The sequence below is a fragment of the Antennarius striatus genome, chromosome 21, assembly GCF_040054535.1.
Source record: "Antennarius striatus isolate MH-2024 chromosome 21, ASM4005453v1, whole genome shotgun sequence".
Lineage (NCBI taxonomy): Eukaryota > Metazoa > Chordata > Actinopteri > Lophiiformes > Antennariidae > Antennarius > Antennarius striatus.
This window is the reverse complement of record NC_090796.1, coordinates 16,002,412-16,022,751: the sequence shown is the minus strand read 5'-3', so window position 1 is coordinate 16,022,751 and position 20,340 is coordinate 16,002,412. Positions and strand designations below refer to the sequence as shown.

General features: G+C 47.8%; 1 protein-coding gene across 4 annotated transcripts in view; it reads left to right on the top strand.

Moving 5' to 3' along the window:
* The window catches only part of LOC137588347 (disintegrin and metalloproteinase domain-containing protein 12-like), a 62,707-nt gene that overhangs the window by 37,977 nt on the left and 4,390 nt on the right, over nucleotides 1–20,340 (top strand). For 3 of the 4 annotated variants that reach the window (XR_011034044.1, XM_068305381.1, XM_068305383.1), the window contains 15 exons: nucleotides 787–973; nucleotides 4,268–4,333; nucleotides 5,086–5,157; nucleotides 5,521–5,690; nucleotides 5,783–5,867; nucleotides 7,620–7,768; nucleotides 13,564–13,741; nucleotides 15,955–16,044; nucleotides 16,146–16,341; nucleotides 16,424–16,532; nucleotides 17,058–17,256; nucleotides 17,986–18,063; nucleotides 19,163–19,271; nucleotides 19,352–19,487; nucleotides 19,567–19,678. Coding sequence is in view for 3 of the 4 variants with exons in the window: in XM_068305381.1 (XP_068161482.1) it covers nucleotides 787–973; nucleotides 4,268–4,333; nucleotides 5,086–5,157; nucleotides 5,521–5,690; nucleotides 5,783–5,867; nucleotides 7,620–7,768; nucleotides 13,564–13,741; nucleotides 15,955–16,044; nucleotides 16,146–16,341; nucleotides 16,424–16,532; nucleotides 17,058–17,256; nucleotides 17,986–18,063; nucleotides 19,163–19,271; nucleotides 19,352–19,487; nucleotides 19,567–19,678 (1,936 nt within the window). In the remaining variant the exon portion in view is untranslated. The remainder of the gene's footprint in view (nucleotides 1–786; nucleotides 974–4,267; nucleotides 4,334–5,085; nucleotides 5,158–5,520; nucleotides 5,691–5,782; nucleotides 5,868–7,619; nucleotides 7,769–13,563; nucleotides 13,742–15,954; nucleotides 16,045–16,145; nucleotides 16,342–16,423; nucleotides 16,533–17,057; nucleotides 17,257–17,985; nucleotides 18,064–19,162; nucleotides 19,272–19,351; nucleotides 19,488–19,566; nucleotides 19,679–20,340) is intronic. The other variant, XM_068305382.1, reaches the window with a different exon arrangement.

Below are 20,340 nucleotides of genomic sequence, written 5' to 3'. Positions count from 1 at the left end.
GCTAAATCCACTCAGAGCGGTCCCAGCGGGACGCTAAATCCAAACTCACAGCCGTCAAGCTCACACTTAGCAGATTACAAATAAAGATGTAAATCTTCAGGCTGACCAAAAAGATGAAGTTGTAGCCGAGGCCAAGGCCCAGTCCGGTCCAATCCATCTGCTTTGGGGAGTTTGACTGTATCCAAGAGAGGAGACGACACCCTGCTCACGTTCACCGAGTTTGATATATTGGAGGAGTTTGGAAAAGTGAAGCGTTTAAGTCAAAAAGGAGTAACGAGAGCAGTTATATCATTTCAGACCCATCAGGGATGCCGAGCCAAAACATCTTCGCTGCGTGCGGAGAGAGTTTCAGGATCGTAAATCTGCATATTTATTTAATTATGCATTCATTTGTTTGAGGTTTTTCTACACGGACATGCACCACAACGCAATCTTTGGACCGGGGTTGCTGCATCACCTAGAGAAACGCAGCTTGGCTGGAGTTGGCGGTTCGCTAGGTTTTCTTGGGCGTTTTGTTTCGACTTTGTGTGATTGTGACTATCGTGCAAAGCTCGTAGGAACCTCGTGGTTCGTCCAAACTCCCTGCGTCAGGATGTCGTCTTCAAATCGCCCAGGTTACGGTCGAAACGTGAGAAAAGTTAAGGAAGAGGAATGTGATATTTACGACGATGAGTGTGATCAATTCTAATGTCATCATTGGAATTACACAGATCTTTGTATTTACACGAGTAGCACTGCATCGTCTGCATAGCGGCGGATCTCACGGGCGCCATCCTCTCTCTGCAGGGGGTTCATCTCTCTGGGAGGCAGGTCTTATGTTCTGGAACCGTCTGCGGATGGCGCCGATGACACGCACTGGATCTACGCCGCTCGGAACCTCACGTTACCCCCCGGCGCCTGCGGCCATGATGTCATCGGGTCCCGCCCCACGGAGTATGCAGACGGTGGTCCGTTCAGGGCTTTCAGCTCGAGGGTAAGGATCTGCGACTTCATCTCCAGCCGTCTTGGGTGAAATATTTCACGCTTTCCTCACGAGGTCAAGATGACGGAGAAGGAAGGGGGCGGGGCTAGACACGGCGACCCGTGCGAGAAAAGAGTCACTTTATTTTTCTGAATATCTCGATATTAAAGCGATGGCGAAGCCGAGAATCTTGGCGGGGGGCTTGGGATCCAAGTGATGACAAGTGGATGCAGGTGAAATTGCAAAGTTTGTAAGCACCAGAAAATTGGGATTGAAGTGGGTTCCAGTAAATGTGTCATTATGAGTATTATTCCAACCCGGAGGACCGTGTGAGGTCACGGCTTTAACCATTAAAATGCCAGACTAAGTGGAGACTTCTTTCCGGGAATTACTCGACTTTAGCTTTGCTGGAAAACGTCGGACCGTTATTTTTTAAGCTTCCATGCGTCCGAAACTAATCGAGACCATTCTGAACACCCTGTGTATTCGCCTCCCAGTTGCTGGCGCTGGTGTTTTAGTCACCTTTAGTCATCTTGTCAAAGTGAAAAATATCTTTTTATCGCGGCTTTGCATTGGAGGCTCCGCACGGTCTATGAAAGATTGCTCACCTTAACCCTCTTCGGAAGGCCCATTTGCGATGTAGATGGTGTTAAGTGGCCTGCTATTTATTTTACAGGCTGCTACTTGTTGAATTATTCACTCATCTCTTCCATCGGATCCAGCGGCCTGTCCATTAGCGAGCATATGGCGAGCGAGGTGGGGGCGGGAGTGGTTTGATAAACACCTCTAGGAAGCGCATTCGCCATTAAGTGGCCACGTTTGCTCCTCCGAACGCCGGATGGGACGGCGGTAAATCAAACGGAAAGACGGCGCGGAAGACGAGCAGATAAAGGAAAACGGTGGATGAAGATGAAACAGATGTTGAAACGCTCAGGATGACGAGGAGAACGCAAGTCACAATTGTTCGCAGCAGATTTCGATTTTCCTCCAATCTGTTTTTTGTGTTGTTTCATCATTGTAAGGCTACGTTTCAGGAAGCGGGCCAAACATATGGCGGCGCTGGCTGAAATATCCTGGCCCCTCCCCCACTTTTTTTTTGCATTAGTTCTTATTTATTCATGCAAGAATCTGGGGTTTGTTTTTTTTTTCCTAATGTTTTATTGTAACGTTTGATTCCTTTTGGTAATTAAAGGAATCAAACCAAAAAGGTTCCTGAATGCAACACGAAGGAGAAGTTTCACACCGACGGAGACGAGCAGAAGGGGATCAAATCAGAAAATCAGACAATCAGAAAATCACGGCTGCGTATCGATGATTTATACCAGTGCGAAAATTATTTTCATTTTTTTTCCCCCCAACGCTTGAATATTTTTTTGGTGATTTGATCACAATGTCGCCTTTCGTTTTGTTTTGGAAACGCCGCATCTCCTAAGCGCAGCGAGAGATGTTAAGAGTTGGAACGGGAAAAACATCTGCAGTAAAATGAAGACAGATGTGGTTTATAAGGGTGGTGGTTTAACATGGCAGTCCCACGGGTGATTAAAACCCTTAAAACACAGAATGGTGCCGTTAGTGGCGAAGACAAGATGCAACAAAAGGGGGAAATTAAAGATGGATTCCTCCGGCGAGGGGGGGGGGGACTCACTTTCGGTGTGTCGCATAGGCCGCCGTCGCCGCCGCTTTGATAAGCCTGCGATGCGCCCCGCTGTAGGGCCTTAAAGATAAAGATGCACGCCGGCGGAGCAGCGCTGCATAATGAGAATCCGATGTGGAGGAGGTTGCAGAGATATGATGGAGCCGCGCATCAACAACACCACTTCCTGCGAAATCTCTTAGGCCACGCCTTCCTCGGCGGCGACAGTGAGATGCTGATGAATCGTCGTGTAAAAATTTCTGCTATTAAAACGCGAATCGAGTGAAGATGAATGCTTTATAATTGTGTGTGTATTTCATTCCTAAATCGACTAAATCGAAATGCGGGGAATTTAACCATTTTTCTGTCGGTGTTTTCAACAGAAATGAAGAAATGTGTAAAATAATGTTTTAGTTCTTTTTTTTGTTTTGTTCCAAACTGAAGACTCAAATGATCGGATGCTTTTTTTCCCCGACAGAGTGGATTGAGCGCCGTGCTCACTTGGTTATCAACCATTGGGTGTATTTAGAGCACACTTGCCCCATCCTGGCTTATCTATGGAGGCAGATAAGAGCAGAGAGGATCCAGGCTGCTCGGCCAGTCAGGATAAAGAGGCTCAGGTTGAAAGCCGGCCATAGTTTGAAGGCAGAACACTTAGCCAGCAGGATGGTATAGGAGTGTGTGTGTGTGTGTGTGTGTGTGTGTGTGTGAGAGAGTGTGTGTGAGAGTGTGTGTGTGTGACGGATAACACCGAGCTGGTGTGTTTTTGTATGTATGTGAAGTTGAGATAGACACCAGCTCATGAGAGCAGCATATAGATCGCCATGGAAACGTCTCATCCACACGTTTTATCTCTTTACAACCACATTTTTGGACTGGTTGGTTTACTGGTTGGTTTACTGGTTGGTTGGTTGGTTGGTCGTTTGGTTGGTTGGTGAGCAAGATTTACACAAAAACGAATGATTTTTGTGAAATGTGACGTGGCTTTTGTGGAGCGTTTAGGTGCTGCGTGGACACTAAACAGAATTTATCTTACGTTTTTGCTGCTTGGAGAGTTTAAACGACATGTTCGGTTTTATTTTCCCTGAAAGCACCACTGAAACTACTTTTAATATGAAGCTAATAAATAGCTTTTATAACTAAGGTGACTACACCGACTGAACCGCCACAACCTAACTCCACATTACAAATTACCCGTCAGCGCACCAACGCACCGTCTCCATGTGAATTATTAAAAAACTTTCTGACCATCAAACAAACATTATTTTTCATCCGTCGGCTTTTTTAACGTTCTGTGACACGAAAGTTGGCGAGAATCGTAGCTTCGTTTTCCCTGAGGTGGCGTTTGGGGTGGATTTTCCTACTCGGGAGCTGGTTTTTACGACGCCGCATGAATGCAATATCTGTGCAGCCTCGCAGACCTCACCAACAAAGATGCTATTTGTGTTCTTTGTATTGCTGTGCTTTTATTTGACATCTTATAGTTTTACAAGTCTCTTTGCCACATGGACGTTCTTCCAGTTTGTTCTCAAAAACGGCCGTTTTTGATTCGAAAAATCTGACATTTCTGGGAGATAAACACTCAAAAAAATAGAATTTTCAGGCTCATTCTCTCTCTCTCTCCTTCCTTTACCTCTCTTTCATTCCTGTTCCCTTTTTCCCGTCTCTTGCAGCACAAACGTCACGCCGAGACGACCACCAAGTATGTGGAGCTCATCATCGTGGCCGACAACAGAGAGGTGAGCCGAGGTTACAAACTTAGGGCGTCCACTTCCTGGATTGACCGCTTATCGCCGCTCCATCAGACGCCATCTATTCCTATTCCACGCCGATGGAGAATCCGGATGAAGATTCTTTAATCCTCCGAACGTTTCTGGAGCTTTGCATCCAAACGTCGTTGCAGAAAATCGCTTTTTGAGACTTCGCTCGGTCGATACGGCATTCAAATCCGGCCTCCCGCAGCCCCCACGGGATCCCAAATTGATTTGAAAAGACGTTATTCACACCCTTTTAAAGCTGTAATCTTCACTGTAGTATTAATATGCGCCGCTCTAAGCGGCTCCGGATGCGAGATCGCATTCAAGGAAACTGAGTCAGTTTTACGCGATTGGACGTCCAGGCAGCAGGTAAACACGGAGGTGAGGCGGCGGTGAAAAATATTATTATTAAGTTTATAATAAGCCATTAAAAAATAAAAAGTTTTTCTTCTAATTGAAGGAGAACTTCAACTTTCTTGAAGACTGAACATTTTATTTGGCGAGCTGCTCCTTTAAGACGAGCGTAGAGGTCAAAGTCGGAGACGAGGAGGTTATCGCTCCTCCGCCGCGGAGCGCTTTGATGATAACGCCGGTATCTTGACGGCGCCAGGACCCCCCAGGAAGACGGTTTTCGGGAGTTTTGAATAGTGTCACTAAAAAACATTCCAGAAGGATGGATGGATTATCTCTCCTCTCCTCGTTTCATTTCACACCTTTTCTGCCCCGTGTTTCAGTTCCAGAAACAAGGCAAGGACGTGGAGAAGGTCAAGCAGCGGCTGGCCGAGATCGCCAACTACGTGGACAAGGTAACAATGGAATCAACGGCGGGAATGTAGTGTAGAAAATTTGATTTATTAGAGGTCACGTTAAGCCTTTGGAGAATTAACCGACCTGCGAGCGCCAGCTGATTGGATTATGAATGGATGATCAATTCCCTAACTCCACTGATAAATCTGCAGAAGAGGCCGCCTGTAATAAAACGTGGGACAGGTTGAGGGTTTAATGAAGCAGAAAGAAAGATGATTTATGGAAAAGTTGCACTTTGATGAATGCTTATGGATTTGTTTAGATCACCTTGTTATGACGGACGCTTTTGCAGCATTAGCGTTCTAATGGAAGATGAAGGGGACCGCTGACACCCTCCTCCTCTTCCTCCTGTTCACCTTCAGTTCTACAGAGCCCTGAACATCCGTGTGGCCCTGGTGGGGCTGGAGGTGTGGAGCGACGCCGACAAGTGCCCCATCACCCAGGACCCGTTCACCACCCTGCACGAGTTCCTGGACTGGAGGAAGGTCAAGCTCCTCCCCCAGAGGCCTCACGACAACGCCCAGCTGATCAGGTGCGCGCTAGCCGCCGCGCACGCTAACAGGGAGTCAGCAGCATCGGTTGTGACGACGTCGGTTGTCGTGGTTTCTGTTTTCTGTCCTCCAGTGGCGTCTATTTCCAGGGCACCACCATCGGCATGGCGCCCATCATGAGCATGTGCACGGCCGAGCAGTCGGGGGGGATCGTCATGGTAGGTACCACTTCCTGTAAGGATGCACGGCTTCATCCCTCCCAACTCTTCTCCCTGGCATCACTCCTGCTACGACTTGATACTGTCATACGTCTCCCCTCAGTGTCGCGTCAGGGTTCCAGGAGCTGATATGAACGTCGGGGGCTCACACATCACTTTTAGATGACTTCCTGTAAGCGTGGCGCCGTCGGTGTCGATTCGATTTCACAGGAGGAAAAAAAAATAAAATTAATAATAATAATAAATTTTTAAAAATGTATATTTTAAATTATATTTTCAATTTTTTAAATAATTTTTTTAAAGTTAAATTTAAAAAAAAAATCTTGAGGTGCAGCAGGATGATTGAATTTAAGGGGGGGGGGGCTACGTGCCACCGCCGCCGCCTGAAAAGGGAACTTGAGGTTGGCCATGCGTTACGTCATCATTAACCATGTCTGCGAGTCGTGTCTCAGATTGGCCGTTTGTCTTGTGGTCTGGATCGCTTTACAGCTCACCCCCCCCCCAGATGGTTCTTCACTCCTGTCCTCCCAGATGGTAAAGCAGCGACTTAGTCATTATGATCGAGCTCCGCAAACACACATTCATCAGGTCGGAGTCATAAATGATCTGCTTCTCCTTTTTTTTTTTTTTTTGGGCGAATCACGACCCCCGACACCCCGCTTGTCTCCCCTTTTTCATTTGACGTTTTTTTCACCGCGTACCTTTGAACTCATTAGCCGGCTCCCCTGTGGGTGTCAACACCATTTTTCTAGTCAGTTAAATCTTTTCCCGCCATCTGGAATATCAATTTCCCAGGTTGGAAACAGGGCGCTAATTTCGGGGCGACCGGTTACCCCCCGTGAACGCGTTTGAAGCCCTTTTTGTCTCCAGCTATCCTTTTTTTTTTGCGTGATGGCAGTAAGTGCTGACAGGTGATGACCATTACCTTCAGTCCCCCCCCCACCCCACCTCCCCCACCTCCAGCAGAGCAGTTCATCAGCCTGAGCTTTTCTTGGCACTGCATTGCTGAATAATGCACGGGGACAGAAAAACTCCAGAGCCCCCCCCCACCCCCCACCCCACCCCTCTGCATCCAGAACATCTCATCTCCCCGTTGTTTGTCTCCTCGTGATTTCGTGTTTTTTGCACTTTGCAGTAAATCAGCCCATCATTCCCCCCACGCCACTCTAATTTCATCCCTTGCACCAGTACATACTTGTGTTATTTTACCCCTCGGGGGGGGTGTGTGTGTGTGTGTTTGAATCATCCTTCAAGCCTGTCTGCTGGCGTTTCTTCTGAGGGGGAGTTCTTTATTTATTTGCGACACATCTGGCTCTGAAGGTGACACCCCCAGCAAGCTCGCCGTTTCATTCCTGTCAGCGTCTGGCACGAGGAAACGCTCCGATAAGCCCCGATCCAACGGCGCTCTTTGTTTAATCCTGGCAATATGCAATTACACTCACTTGTTTTGAGTAATGCTTCTCCTGTGGGGGGGGGGGGGACAACAGTTTGGCTAGTATTAATTTTTTATCATTTGTTATTTCCCTCTGAGTGTGCAATCACAAATGTCTGCTTTTAATTAGCTATTGTTTGCTGCAACAAGAACGGTGAACCCAAACCGGTTTAATTATGGTTCTGTCCAGCCTGGAAAATCCACTATTGATGAAATCTGAACACAGAAAAAAAAAAAAAATGGAGGGGGGGGGAGTTTAAATTTTAATACTGCTGAGATGAGAAGCCAAAAATGCGTTTTATACGTGAATATTTTCGCAGGACCACTCCGACAACCCCCTCGGCGCGGCCGTGACCCTGGCCCACGAGCTGGGTCACAACTTCGGGATGAACCACGACACCCCGGAGAGGGGGTGCGGCTGCAGGGTGACGGTGGATCGCGGCGGCTGCATCATGACTCCCTCCACCGGGTGAGTCAGAGTCTTATCATGACGGAGAACAGTCAGTAGATCTCAGAGGAAACCGAACCATGTTTTGTTTCACCTTGTCAGCCTGTTTTCAGCCTCGGGGCGCTTCGTTCCCCCCGCTCCAGTGCACCCCGCTTTTAGTTCCGCTTTTGCAAAACGACTTCCAAAATGTCCAAAAATGCATCATTTTCATGTCAAAACATCATTAATTTAGCATTTTACTCACTTATTAAATACAGAAAGACCCCCCCCCCCCAAAAAAAAAGTCCAGATTGTGATCATATGTAAATATTATTCCATATGTTTTTCATTTCTAATTTATTTTCACGTTGAGAAATAAACATATATCGTCATGGAAACTTTATGGTAGATTCCAGCTTAAGGCGATATGATTGATTCTGAATAGGAATAGGAACAGCCATGTGTGATTTGATGGGGGTGTGTGTGTGGGGGGGGGTGCAGGCGCCATGACCCAACACAATTACAGGGTAATAAGCATGTATTACCACATGCTTCGAGCTTTTGTGCACGACTGAAATGATGCACATTAAAGACTTCAACCTTGTTTCCATGGCGATAGTGTTCAGGAGATGGACAGCAGAACAAAAGTAACCCAAACTGGTTTGCTTTGGACCCGTCCCGTGAAAATCAGTGAAACTCTTGATTACAGTCTCCTGAAAAAACACAATTTATTTTTATACTTGACCTTGATTGAGGCCATCCACGGTCAAGCTAATCGTGCTAACGTTAGCGACAAAAATGGAGACCCTTCATCTTTTTTCATCGCTCTGGTCTTCTTCACAGCCAGTTACCACCATTCTATTCTTTGACACACATGCAAGTTTAATGCTGGAAAATCTCCCTGTGCGGCTTCAAATAAATAGTTAACCACCTTTGAAAACTGTCTTATGTACCGAACTCTTATCGCTTCTCCCGTAAAGAAGAAGTCTGAGGTCATAGCTGGGATGGGATTTTTCTGGATGTGAAGACGTACTGCTTTTGCACCAAACAGATAAAATAATGCATGAGTGTTGGGTTTCCTGCTTCCTGCTGCTTTTTGCAGAGTTTGAAAGCGGCGTGAGGGATGTTTAGGAACTCTTCATTCGACTTCCTCAGTTAGTTCCAGGTCAGCGCTGTATATATTCTGCCCCGGGGGCGATACTGCTGCCTCCCGTGGGGTGCAGCTCAAGCCGTTCAGCAGTTACATGCTGTAAAATACCATGTGGCCACACACATGGGTTTCTGCTGCAGTCACCTGAACGCCGCTCGGCAGCCAGATGCTGCAGTTATTTCTGTTTTTTATTTCTTAGGCATGCAACCAGATCGTATAGAACGCTTCCCCTTCGCAACGCCAGGGACGGGTTGAGTTAGTGTAAAAGCACAGCTGACGACCAGCCCCCTCTTTGTTTTCAGTAATTACAAGTAATTACCGTTAGCGAGTCGCCCCCACACTCGGGTGCGTTCTGCAGTTTTTTGATTGATCTTTTCTCCTTGATCAGATGGCGTGTAGGAATGTCGTCGCTGATAAGTACCGACAGATAACCATCCGGGCTCTCCTGGCCTGGTCGGTGCTCCAGGAGTCATGTGGAGGAGTTAATGAGAACCATTTCATCATTATTAAACTGGATGGAGTGTGTGTGTGTGTGTGTGTGTGTGTGTGTGTGTGTGTGTGTGTGTGTGTGTGTGTGTGTGTGTGTGTGTGTGTGTGTGTGTTACTGATGGGATGCAGTAAAACTACAAGCTGTCCCAGTGCCAGCTGCACATCTGCACAGAGCGCCGCCCCCTTCCTGCTCGCATCGGTCATGGCCAATTGTTGTAGCTTCCCTCCCCATCCGTCCATCCGTCCATCCGTCCATCCATCCATCCAGCAGCTCTAAATGAGAACAGGCTGGTGCCTCTCATCCTCTGAGATACGACGACTTGAAACACACACATGTATGAGCAGATGCACGCATCCTTGAGTTTCTTCTCACACCTGGGGCGAGATGGTGCCTCTTCCTTTTTCTCCTCCACCACCTTCATCCACCAGATGAAGCTGCTAATTAATCAATATTGATCCATATATTGGATTATAAAGCGCACTGTCGGTTTTTTGACATAATTAAACGCTTTTAGGTGCGCCTTATAGCGCGTTCTGGAGTCGGTTTCTCTACGTATGCAGACGACATCATTATTTATACATCTGGTCATGTGGAGCTTCCTCCCTGAAGATACGGCAGCGTTTAACCATCAGGATTTAGATATTTATTTATTATAGAGACAAGTTGGTTTAATTGCTGATAAATGCTTCCATGTCTTCCCAGACAGTCGGGGTGGGGGGGTTCATTCACCTACAGGTCACGTCCTGGGTAAGGGATCGCTGAAAGTGAATCAGAGTCCAAAGCATGCCCATGGAAATGTGACCTGCTGAAGAACAGGAAGCCTCTAGTGATCCCTGTTTAATTGGCTCCATAGGGAAATCAATGTGATAATGCTCTTTGGTATCTACAAGGCAGGCCAGACTGCCAGGCTCCAAAGGCCACAGCCGATCGTATCACCTGATATCATCTCAGAGAGCTCGGGCCCCAACGCCCACAAAGGCGGCCGGATATTCAATATGAAACGTAAAGGGAAGCGACGGCGGGTTTTGAATTACTTGAGCACATGTGAAATATTTGCCACATTTGTGTAAGTCAGGCTGGAATGATCTTTTATTAAACTTCATGCCGGAAGATCAAAGTCTAATAAAACCGTAATAACAAAAATGGAAATGATACCGTAATCTCTATGTGTGCACATTGTAAAAATCATCTGAAGGATTGTGGGAATTTTTTTTTTTTTTTTTTTTTGCAGATGCATCCCAGAAAAATCCTGCAGATCTGATTCGGTGTGACATAAACTGGCTGTGCAGGATTTGTCAAATGAATTTTCCTGTAAAGGAGCGAGAGTCTGCTAATCCAACAACAACACAATGCAATAACTGGACGGAAATGTATAAATATAATTCAGTTGACAACCCATGGATCTGTCAGAAATGCATCCTTTTCTGACATCAGTTTTGATTTTAGATTGATTTTTTTTTTTGATTTTTTTTGGCAGTATTCCTGCCCAACACCTCATCACTTAAACACTCTTCTAATGGAGTGTCGTCAATCAATGCAGGAAATATAATTGAGATAAAGTAATACCTTGGATAAAGTTGTACTTTTTAATCAAATTAAATTGAAAAGCTAAAGGGTGGATCAATACTGAACAGGAAGTGGGCTCAGTGCAACACCTACCATCTCAAATCTCAAGTTGTTTTTGCACGATTCTGTTTTCAACCAACAAACTAATATTCACCACATAATAATAATAAAGGGATTATGCGCTTAATTATCGTTCCGACTCTTCTCCAAATGTGTGGGTGACCTGTCGCTGTTGACTCCGTATCAGAATGGCGGGGAGGGCGGGGGCGGGGGAGGTGGCGTTCTGGGTTGCACGAACGCCTCCAGCTTGCATCGCAGTGTGGGACCGATCACAGAGGCCTGCAGTAGATACAGAAACGATCCCTATCACCAGACCTCCCACGGATGTAAAGACTTCGTTCCGCCGTCGCCGCGGCTTAGTCGCGGTCTCCGCTTTGTGCACTCTATCAGTCGTCAAGTGAGGTGCTCTGAAGCTTAGGAGCCCCCCCACTGTCAAACACTGATTATAGGTTAGGGATTAGCGGCGACGCAGAACAGAGAAGAGCTGGAGACGGGATGGAAAACATTGCAGCATCGTGGAGTCTTCCTAGAGAGAACTCTGTGGTTCAACCCGCCCCCCACCCCCCCCAGGTCTTTGCTTTTTTGAGGTGGTGGCCCAGAATCCCCTGGGATGGGTTGTTAAGTGTCCCTCTAGTTTGACGTGAGCCCCCCAGATGTGCTGCCCCGCCCCGGGGGGGGTTTTAGCTGCTAAATGCCATCCACTGCGCCACTCTGCCTTTTCACATCCATTACCCCCCCCCCCCTCCTTCCCATGGTGCACCAATTATTTCTGTATTGCTTCTCATAAAGAGCAGCTGGATCCTGAGTCACTCATGTATCTCAGATGGGGTGGGGGATGGAATGGGGGGGTTGAGCTTCATGGATTAAACATTACTCACACAGCAAAATAGAGGGTTGCAACTGGAGTGGGCAATTTTGGCCGGGGGCAAGGAGGAAATCAACAACAGCGGCTGTTGAGGAAGTGGCCCCCGCCTGTTGATGAACAGCTGATCGCCAATGAGAGATCCCCAGAGATGTTCAGGGAGTGGGGGGGGGGGCAATAATGATGGCTGTTACAGCTCTCCTTATTGCCCCATTTCATGTCATTAAAATCAACTCCGACGTTTTGCTTTAATCCGGAGTGTCAAGGATCCGCCGCCGCACGACGTTCCACGCTTGGTTTTTTAAAAAAAAACGTTTGACGAGGGGAGGGGTCAGCAGCGGGGGCTGATGTAAGACGCCGTCGCCACATGAGGGAAATCAGACGCAAGCTGAGAACGAGGTCACGTCGAAACATCCACGGAGCGTAATGACATAGTTAGAGTCTCGGATCTGAGAGGAAGTGGTAGCTGCGAACAAACTGACAACTGTGCTCAAACTCCTGTAGCATCATCTGACGGGCGGCGTTGCCGTGGACGACCAAGGCAGACCTTTCATGGGTTTAATGATTCACTCAAAGGATTTCTAAAAAAAAAGAAAAAGCCGCACTTAATTCAAGAACTTTTTTCTAAATTATTACATTTGAAGGGCGGATTTTTTACATGGAAAATGACCAACATGGTTTCGTATTGTCTGTTTGGGATGCTGGTGGGGGTGGTTACCATGGCAGCGAATGTTAACCTTTCCATTAAGGTGTATTTATGTCTTGGTGATGTAGCCAGACTATAAATGGTTTTTGAGATTTATAAAAGCGAGGTATGAATGTGTCGCTAAAACACGCTAATCCCAGGTGAAGCTAATCAACGCTATCTCAAAAGGCGGGAAAAACATGACAGGAAGTGCAAAGCATGACACGGCAAAGATCCCGCCAAAGTAAAAGAGGAACCGACTAAATCGAAACCTTAATGCGTGACACATGGATGTCGATTCGTCATAACGTGTTGCGTGTGTGTGTGTGTGTGTGTGTGTGTGTGTGTGTGTGTGTGTGTGTGTGTGTGGAGCGTCTAATCTGAAGTTGGGGTTAAATCCAGATTCACCCATCCTGACCTTGTGGGAATTAATTTAATGGTGCGGGATGGAGGTATTTAAAACCTCATGTGGTGCTTTTTCTTATCGGGAACCACACAGAGAACACACACACACACACACACACACACACACACACACACTCCATCATCCAAGACACTATATTATCACAGAAAAGCTCAATAAAGCCACACGAGGTCTGTAACAAAGCTCTTGGCAGACGGCGCTTTGGGCTGTGTGTTCCCCCCACGGACCAGACCACCCTCTCCGTCCAGCGCCAAAAACAATATTAAAAACACACCAACCCCCCCCCCCACACACACACACACAAACACACACACACCCATTACCCTCAGATTTATGGGTGTTACAAATCTTGTGAAGGAAGCACTTTTTGGTTGGAGTTTTTACGATGGCCTGTCTCGTAAAGCAGGTCTTATCAGATCCTCCTCTCCCCCAGCGGAGGAAAGAAGTCACCATGTGCTGCACAAATGCTGGAGGAGCTCCGGAGAGGTCGTTGAGCTCTAGTGGTTAATTGATTTTCTGATTAGCAGCAATTAGAGCTGATTCCATCACCCCGATGGAGGACCCTTCATGACGCTCTCCTCTACCCCCCCACCCCCCCAGGTATCCTTTCCCCACGGTGTTCAGCAGCTGCAGCAAGAAGGACCTGGCCGCCAGCTTCGAGAAAGGCGTGGGGATGTGTCTGTTCAACATGCCCGAGGTCAAGGTGCTCTACGGCGGACAGAAATGCGGCAACGGCTACGTGGAGGAAGGAGAGGAGTGCGACTGTGGAGAACCGGAGGTGAGGCGGCGGCGACACCTCCCGCTGCTAGTTTCATAACCGGGATTTTTTTTTTTTTTTTTTCCGACAAGCTTTCCCCCCTTAATCAGTTTGGATTGAACTCTCCGCATTTGAAAAACTAAATAAGCAGACGCGCTCCTGGTTGGGGTGTGTGTGTGTGTGTGTGTGGGGGGGGGGGGGTGTTCCCTGAAGGCAACGCGACGCAATCCGACATTTCCCCTCCAATATGAAAACAAATACTTCACCACGGTTTGAAGCTGACGGCGCCGACGTCTCGTAATACAAACCCGGTCGTCGGTTTGTGAGCTTAGAGATATGAGTGTAAATTTATTCATTCCGTGCACCAAAGAGGTGTTTGAGAGGAGGATTTTCTGACTGTGATACAATTCAGTGAGAGGAAACATCGCTGACAGCTTCACCCTGTCAACTGTTGAATTATTTAAATGACTCTGCATTGCTATGCACATACATAATGGTGGCACACTTTTGCTAACTGCTCTGTCTGAAGGATGGTAAAACAGTTAATCGAATGCAGCCGACAACCGGCGTAGGCGGTGGGAAAGGTTGTAGAATATGAAGGTGACACCCGTAAAGATTCGGGAGGTGATTCTGAATTATTAAACAGACCGCGAGGAACGATGTTTTTGTTGTCTTTTGTGATTTCTTCTCACCTTTACGCTCGGAGAGTTTTTCCGGGCGAACCTTTCGGGCTTTCAGTTGGGGTCAGGACGAGAAGTGGCCTTGTCCTTCAAAACAAAGAGCTGCCGCAAACCCCGGCAGGCCCGAGCCAGCAGTGATAATAAAGTTCTCCCCCAGGGTTGAGTGGCGTCCCGCCAGCCCAGATCGGTCCTCAGACACCACCATTAAAAACTCATTAAAAAGCCTGGGACCTGCTCCCCACAATCACAGGCTACTCCTTTACTCCGGGGACAGTGGGAAATGCCCTTAATGGTCCTCAGAGCTGAAAGAATTCTGAAAGGCCCATCATGTAGGCTCTGTCCCCTGCCAACTCCATCCATCTGCCCCCCCCCCAATCACCACTCACACCATGGCGTAATGAGAACTGACCCTCACTGGTCAGGTCGACCTGGTCCAGAAGCAGTCTACTGGGACAGGCTTGTTGTAAATGCTAATGTGACGTTAGCCGCCAATGTGACTGAACCCAGCAGATACAGAATCTCTCTGGGCGACCAATCAGACAGTTCACGGACTTAAATCCTGTTTATTTCCCAAAAATAAGTAATCGTTTCACATCCTCTCACATTCGAGGCTGCAAGGCGGTTTTTAAAAAGTCTCACCAAGTCTTTGGCTTGTCCGACTTGTAGTTTATTATTTTAGTTGGTCTTCATTTGCTTGTCAAGGGTCAGGTCCTCGTGGCAGGAAGCCAAGCAGGGTATTCCAGATACCCCTCTCCTGAGGAACGTTTTCCTTTTCCTCATTCCCAGATTGGATTAAACATGTAATCCCTCCAGCGAGTTCGAGGTCTACCCTGGGGTTTCTACTCAGTTGGACTTGCTCAGTAAACCCCCAAATGGAGGCACCCAGGAGGCTAATCAGATCAGCCAAACCCACCTCAACCAGTTCCTTTGGGCATAAAGGAGCAGCACTTGTGCTCCGGACTCCCTCTGAACGCTCCTCACCTTATTCTTGAAGCCGACTCCGGCCACCCTACGTAGGATTCTCATTTTCACAGCTTCTATCCAAAGTCTCTTTTATCCGCTATCAGAGCTCATATGAGGGTTGGAACACAGACAGACTTCTAAATCAAGGGCTCTGCCTTCCAGCTTAACTCTGGCTTCACCAGTCGGGTGCAAACACTCCTGCTGATGCTGCACCGAACTGCCCACGCTCCATGTTTTCCATCTTTCACTCTTTGTGTTTAATACCGGCCAATTCGTCTGTTTTTGCAGTGTGCCCTTTTTCTTTTTCTATTTCTTTGGCCGTCAGGCTCAAGGTTCCAGGGGTCGCAATGAGTTTGTTAGTCCTGCCAGGTGGAAATGTTGTTTATTTAGAGAAATGGAAACTGCTGTTTCCTTTCCACAGCCGGGGTTATAGTTGATGAACTCAGGTGCGATAGGGCGGCAATCCCTCTGACAGCAAAGTTAGAGAAGTTGCTCTGAGGAGACAGACTCTCTCCTGGTAATTTTACTTTATTTTTGCTGTCATTGATGTTTGGTTTCTGTTCTTGCCCTCTTTTCCCTTTTCCTCTGAAGGAATGTATGAATCCTTGTTGTAATGCCACAACCTGCACCCTGAAGGGGGACGCCGTGTGTGCCCACGGTCAATGCTGCCAAGACTGTCAGGTAGAAACTCTGATTAACCAGCCGTTAAACGTCAGACATTACCTTTTGGCTTGTTTATCTGGCTCTTACTGGCTGTTGTTTGCGTTGTTGTTTGAGCGCAGCTGAAGCCGGCAGGCACTCCGTGCCGTGAATCCAGCAACTCGTGCGATCTCCCCGAGTTCTGCACCGGTACCAGCCCCCATTGCCCCTCCAACGTCTACCTGCACGATGGCCACGCCTGCCACAACGTGGACGGCTACTGCTATAACGGCATCTGCCAAACCCACGAGCAGCAGTGCATCACGCTGTGGGGTCAGGGTAAGCCAGGAGGCGCTGATGCTGGACAACTCAACCGGTCTTTCTCCGGTCACCAGTTTTTTTGACTCGTTTTGTTTCGTAGGGGCAAAGCCAGCGCCAGGAATCTGCTTTCAAAGGGTAAACTCAGCAGGAGACCCCTATGGCAACTGTGGCAAGGACTCCAAAGGTTCCTTTGCCAAATGTGAAGCAAGGTAAGACCTGACGCTTCCACAGGAACTTGAACGGTGTACGGATAGGTTGGTGGTGAGACCCCTAGTGGCCAACGGGACACACTGCATGTAGAAAAGCACAGTAAATATACCAAATTGTTGCATCGACAAGACAGTATTTATGGTAAATGTTGTTGTTTTTAAATAGCATGTTTGTGGGTGTTTTGGATAAAATAAGCCATTTGATGATTTCAACAACTGTAGATGGATTTTCACGGTAATTTTCTGACATTATATGTTGTTAATTTTAAAATTTTCAGCGGAAATAATAGTTTGTTGCAGCTTTTAAAGGCAACTTTCTCTTGAAGATATTCAGCAAATCCCCTAAATCTCACATATTGCGGTCTAAAAAAAAAGACAAACAGAATCTGCTTGTCCTACAATATTCCTAATTGGACACCAAAAGGAAGAGAAAAAAATAATTGCATCTACACCCATTTGGGAAAATGGTGACATGCTATTCAATTCGTGTTTTGTTTTTCTACCCGATTTTGGTTCCGTTCACAGAGATGCTAAATGCGGCAAAATCCAGTGTCAAGGAGGAGCTAACCGCCCAGTAATTGGCACCAACGCTGTTTCCATAGAAACAAACATCCCTTTGCAGGAAGGGGGGAGGATACTGTGCCGTGGTACCCATGTCTACTTGGGTGATGACATGCCCGACCCGGGCCTGGTTCTGACCGGGACTAAATGTGGGGACGGAATGGTGAGAACTAAATTTAACCCAAATAAATGCATTTAACTGAAGTTTTTACAAATGATACGTCTTTGTTGTGGTTTGAACCTTAGAGTGTACAAAGTAGTAAGAATTAGCACAAGCTAATTCCATTATAGGGTATGATTTACTCTCTATAATTGCATGACACCATTAAGTCGTACTTATCCGAACCCGGGTGGAGACGGAAGGACGGGCCGTGACTAAGACGTTCTTCAGGGTGTGTCCTTCTGATTCGGACTCACGCAACCTCAGGCACTTACTTGACTTATCATTTCTCAGTCTATTTGGCATCTTTCGGCAGTCATCAATTCAGCCATTTGTGACTTAAATGATACAGCCAGTCCATTTAGTGTAATTTACTTCTCCGTGAGCCTCCGCCCATAAAGAGGATCCAGCCCCAGCACTCATCTGTCAAGAGGTTCTGGCATCACACTCGCTTGTCCTGCTCTGCCAAGTTCATCTCCATGTGTTTGAGTCTTCAGGGAATCCACAGTCCACATCGTGTCATTTTAAAAAGCAGCTTAAATTCGTAGGAATCCCTTTGTTAACATAATTATATTTCATGCTTTGCTGTTTTATAACTGAAGCGCTTCATCCATGGAGAAGTAAAAGGAGTAGAAGGGATCGGTTTGGATCCTCAGATGAAAGGTTGTGGAATGTTAGCAGCGTGCTCTCTGAGCTCGCGCTCTCAATCTTTAATGTCTTTGTCTGCCTCAGATGTGTCTGAACCGTCAGTGCCAGAACGTCAGCGTCTTCGGCGTGCACGAGTGTTCGGCCCGGTGCAGCGGTCGAGGGGTGAGTCCGGCAGCTCAAAGCCCGATTCTGGGTCCGCGGGGGGGGTCCAACTCCAACCAAATCCCACCTGGATCAGTTAGCATGGCTAGCGACGATCGCTGGTGTTTTCCTCTTGGTTTATTTATTGTTCATATTTCAGCAGGATTGCACAAAAACCCTTTTTTCTTTATTACGATTTTTTTTTTTTTTTTGGGATAGTGAATAAAACAGGAAAAGAGGTGGAGCAAAGGTTGTTTTTGCCGTTTTTCCATACTTTCCCCTAATTGTGCAAAAATTACTCAACCGATTGTCACGTAACTTTTGCAGCAGGGTGGAGCGGGGGCCCGGCGGGGTGCTCAGCTGTGAAGGATTAATCAACCTTTTATAGTTTGGCTGTAAAAATTGGACCGAAATGCCCCTATGTTCACAGTCGTTTAATTCCCTCATATTTAATTATTGTGTAATTACACATAAAGCCATCATTGCGAGCCGCCTGAGTTGCCGTTCGTCTTCTTGTCAGGCGCGACTCCTCGCCTCAAACGGACAAACTCTCGGCGCGGTGACACTTTGATCCGGGGAGCATGGAGATGGGATTTTCATTAAATGCCACCCATCGGATATGTGTGGGTGTTCCTGTCTGAGATCAAATATTTGGCTTCGATTCGACAGAAGGACCCCAGAGGAAGCCGGTTTTTTTTGGCTTTTTTTACTCATATTTGTTTGCCTGTTCCCGGTTGAGGACTCTCTTTATACCCGTGGGAGCGTTTCTTCTCGGAGACAGGACACCCTTGGGTGCAACAATTAAAATCAAGATGTTTCTGTGGAAATAAGTCCTCACCTGCTAAGTATTACCCCGCTGGGGGGAATCCTCTCAGACTTTACTGTTCCCCTCACTCCGCAGGACAGGAAGACGGCAGAACGGCCGATTTCAATGTGCGGTGGAGAAAAAAGTCTGCTCTGGTTTTTTATAGCGGATCCCATGTGGAGCGGCGCTAGCCTCCGACGACCTCCACGTAGCTCACAAAGCATTCGATGACGGTGCAGGATTCATGTAGAATTAAAAACTCTTGATGTCCGCGTCCTTTTGCGGATCGTTCATCCTTCTCTTCACGTCCTGCAGGTGTGCAACAACAACAAGAACTGCCACTGCGAGGCCCACTGGGCGCCGCCGTTCTGCGACAAATCGGGTTTCGGAGGGAGCGTGGAAAGCGGCCCCATCAGATTAGCGGGTACGTCTGGAGCGTAAGGTCGATGTAATCTGTCTAGATGGAGGGATTCAGGGGATTACGGTTGTGTGTTTCCCGAGCAGACAGCCGGAACCTGACGGTGGGCATCCTGGTGGCCCTCCTCACCGTCCTGGGGGCCGGCCTGATCATCTGCATCAAGAGGAAATCTCTGGCGGGGCTTCTGTTCACCAGCAAGAAGAACCCGATGGAGAAGCTGAGGTGCTGATCGTCTCCGGATCCATCATTTATCAATCAATCATTCATCGATATCCTCTAATATTTATCCTCTGAATTCCAGATCTGTGAGCGCCGCCATCAGCAGACCAGCCAATCCCAGCCAGCCTCCGTCGGTCGGCGCCTCCCCGTCTCGCCCGGCCCCGCCCCTGCCGCCGGGCGCCACCATCTTCAAGGTCACTAGTTTTGCATGTGTGTGCGTGGAGACGCGGCCGCGTCGTGCTCGACACGGCTTCCTGTCATCAGGACCGACACGCCGGCGTCGCACATATGGCGCTTTGTGAAAATCCAATTAAAAGATGCTGCTGTGGCGGCGGCGGAGGTTTTTCCAGGCGGCGCGTCGGTGACACGGTTCCCCACATGAACAGCTGCTTTTGACAAAAAAAGAGAGACCGTTTGTTCCTCCGAGATGCGAACCGACATCACGGCGCCGCCTTTACCCGCTCCGACACGCTTTCACGACGCCATCGATCCTAAAAAAAAAAGAGGAGCCTTGTCAGGATTGACATTCACGGTGGCGGCGGCGGCGGTGGTGGCGACGGCGTGCGAGCGAGGCAAGCTGTTGTGCGTTACCGGGAGATTGGTGTTTTCAGTTAGCGGCATGTGGTTTCCATTACGGCGCCGCGGTAAGAAGAGAAAGGATGTGAGGCCGTTTGATGTCAGCGCGGAGCAGGTGAGGTCATCCTCCAGCTTCCAGGAGCCGCGTTAAACCGCCGCGTGAGAGCTGGTGTGTGTGTGTGTGTGTGTGTGTGTGTGTGTGTGTGTGTCTGCTGGGAGCTGGAGGGAAGTTCTTCAGCAGAACAACCGATGGGAACTCAACAGAAAACCAACATCCGTC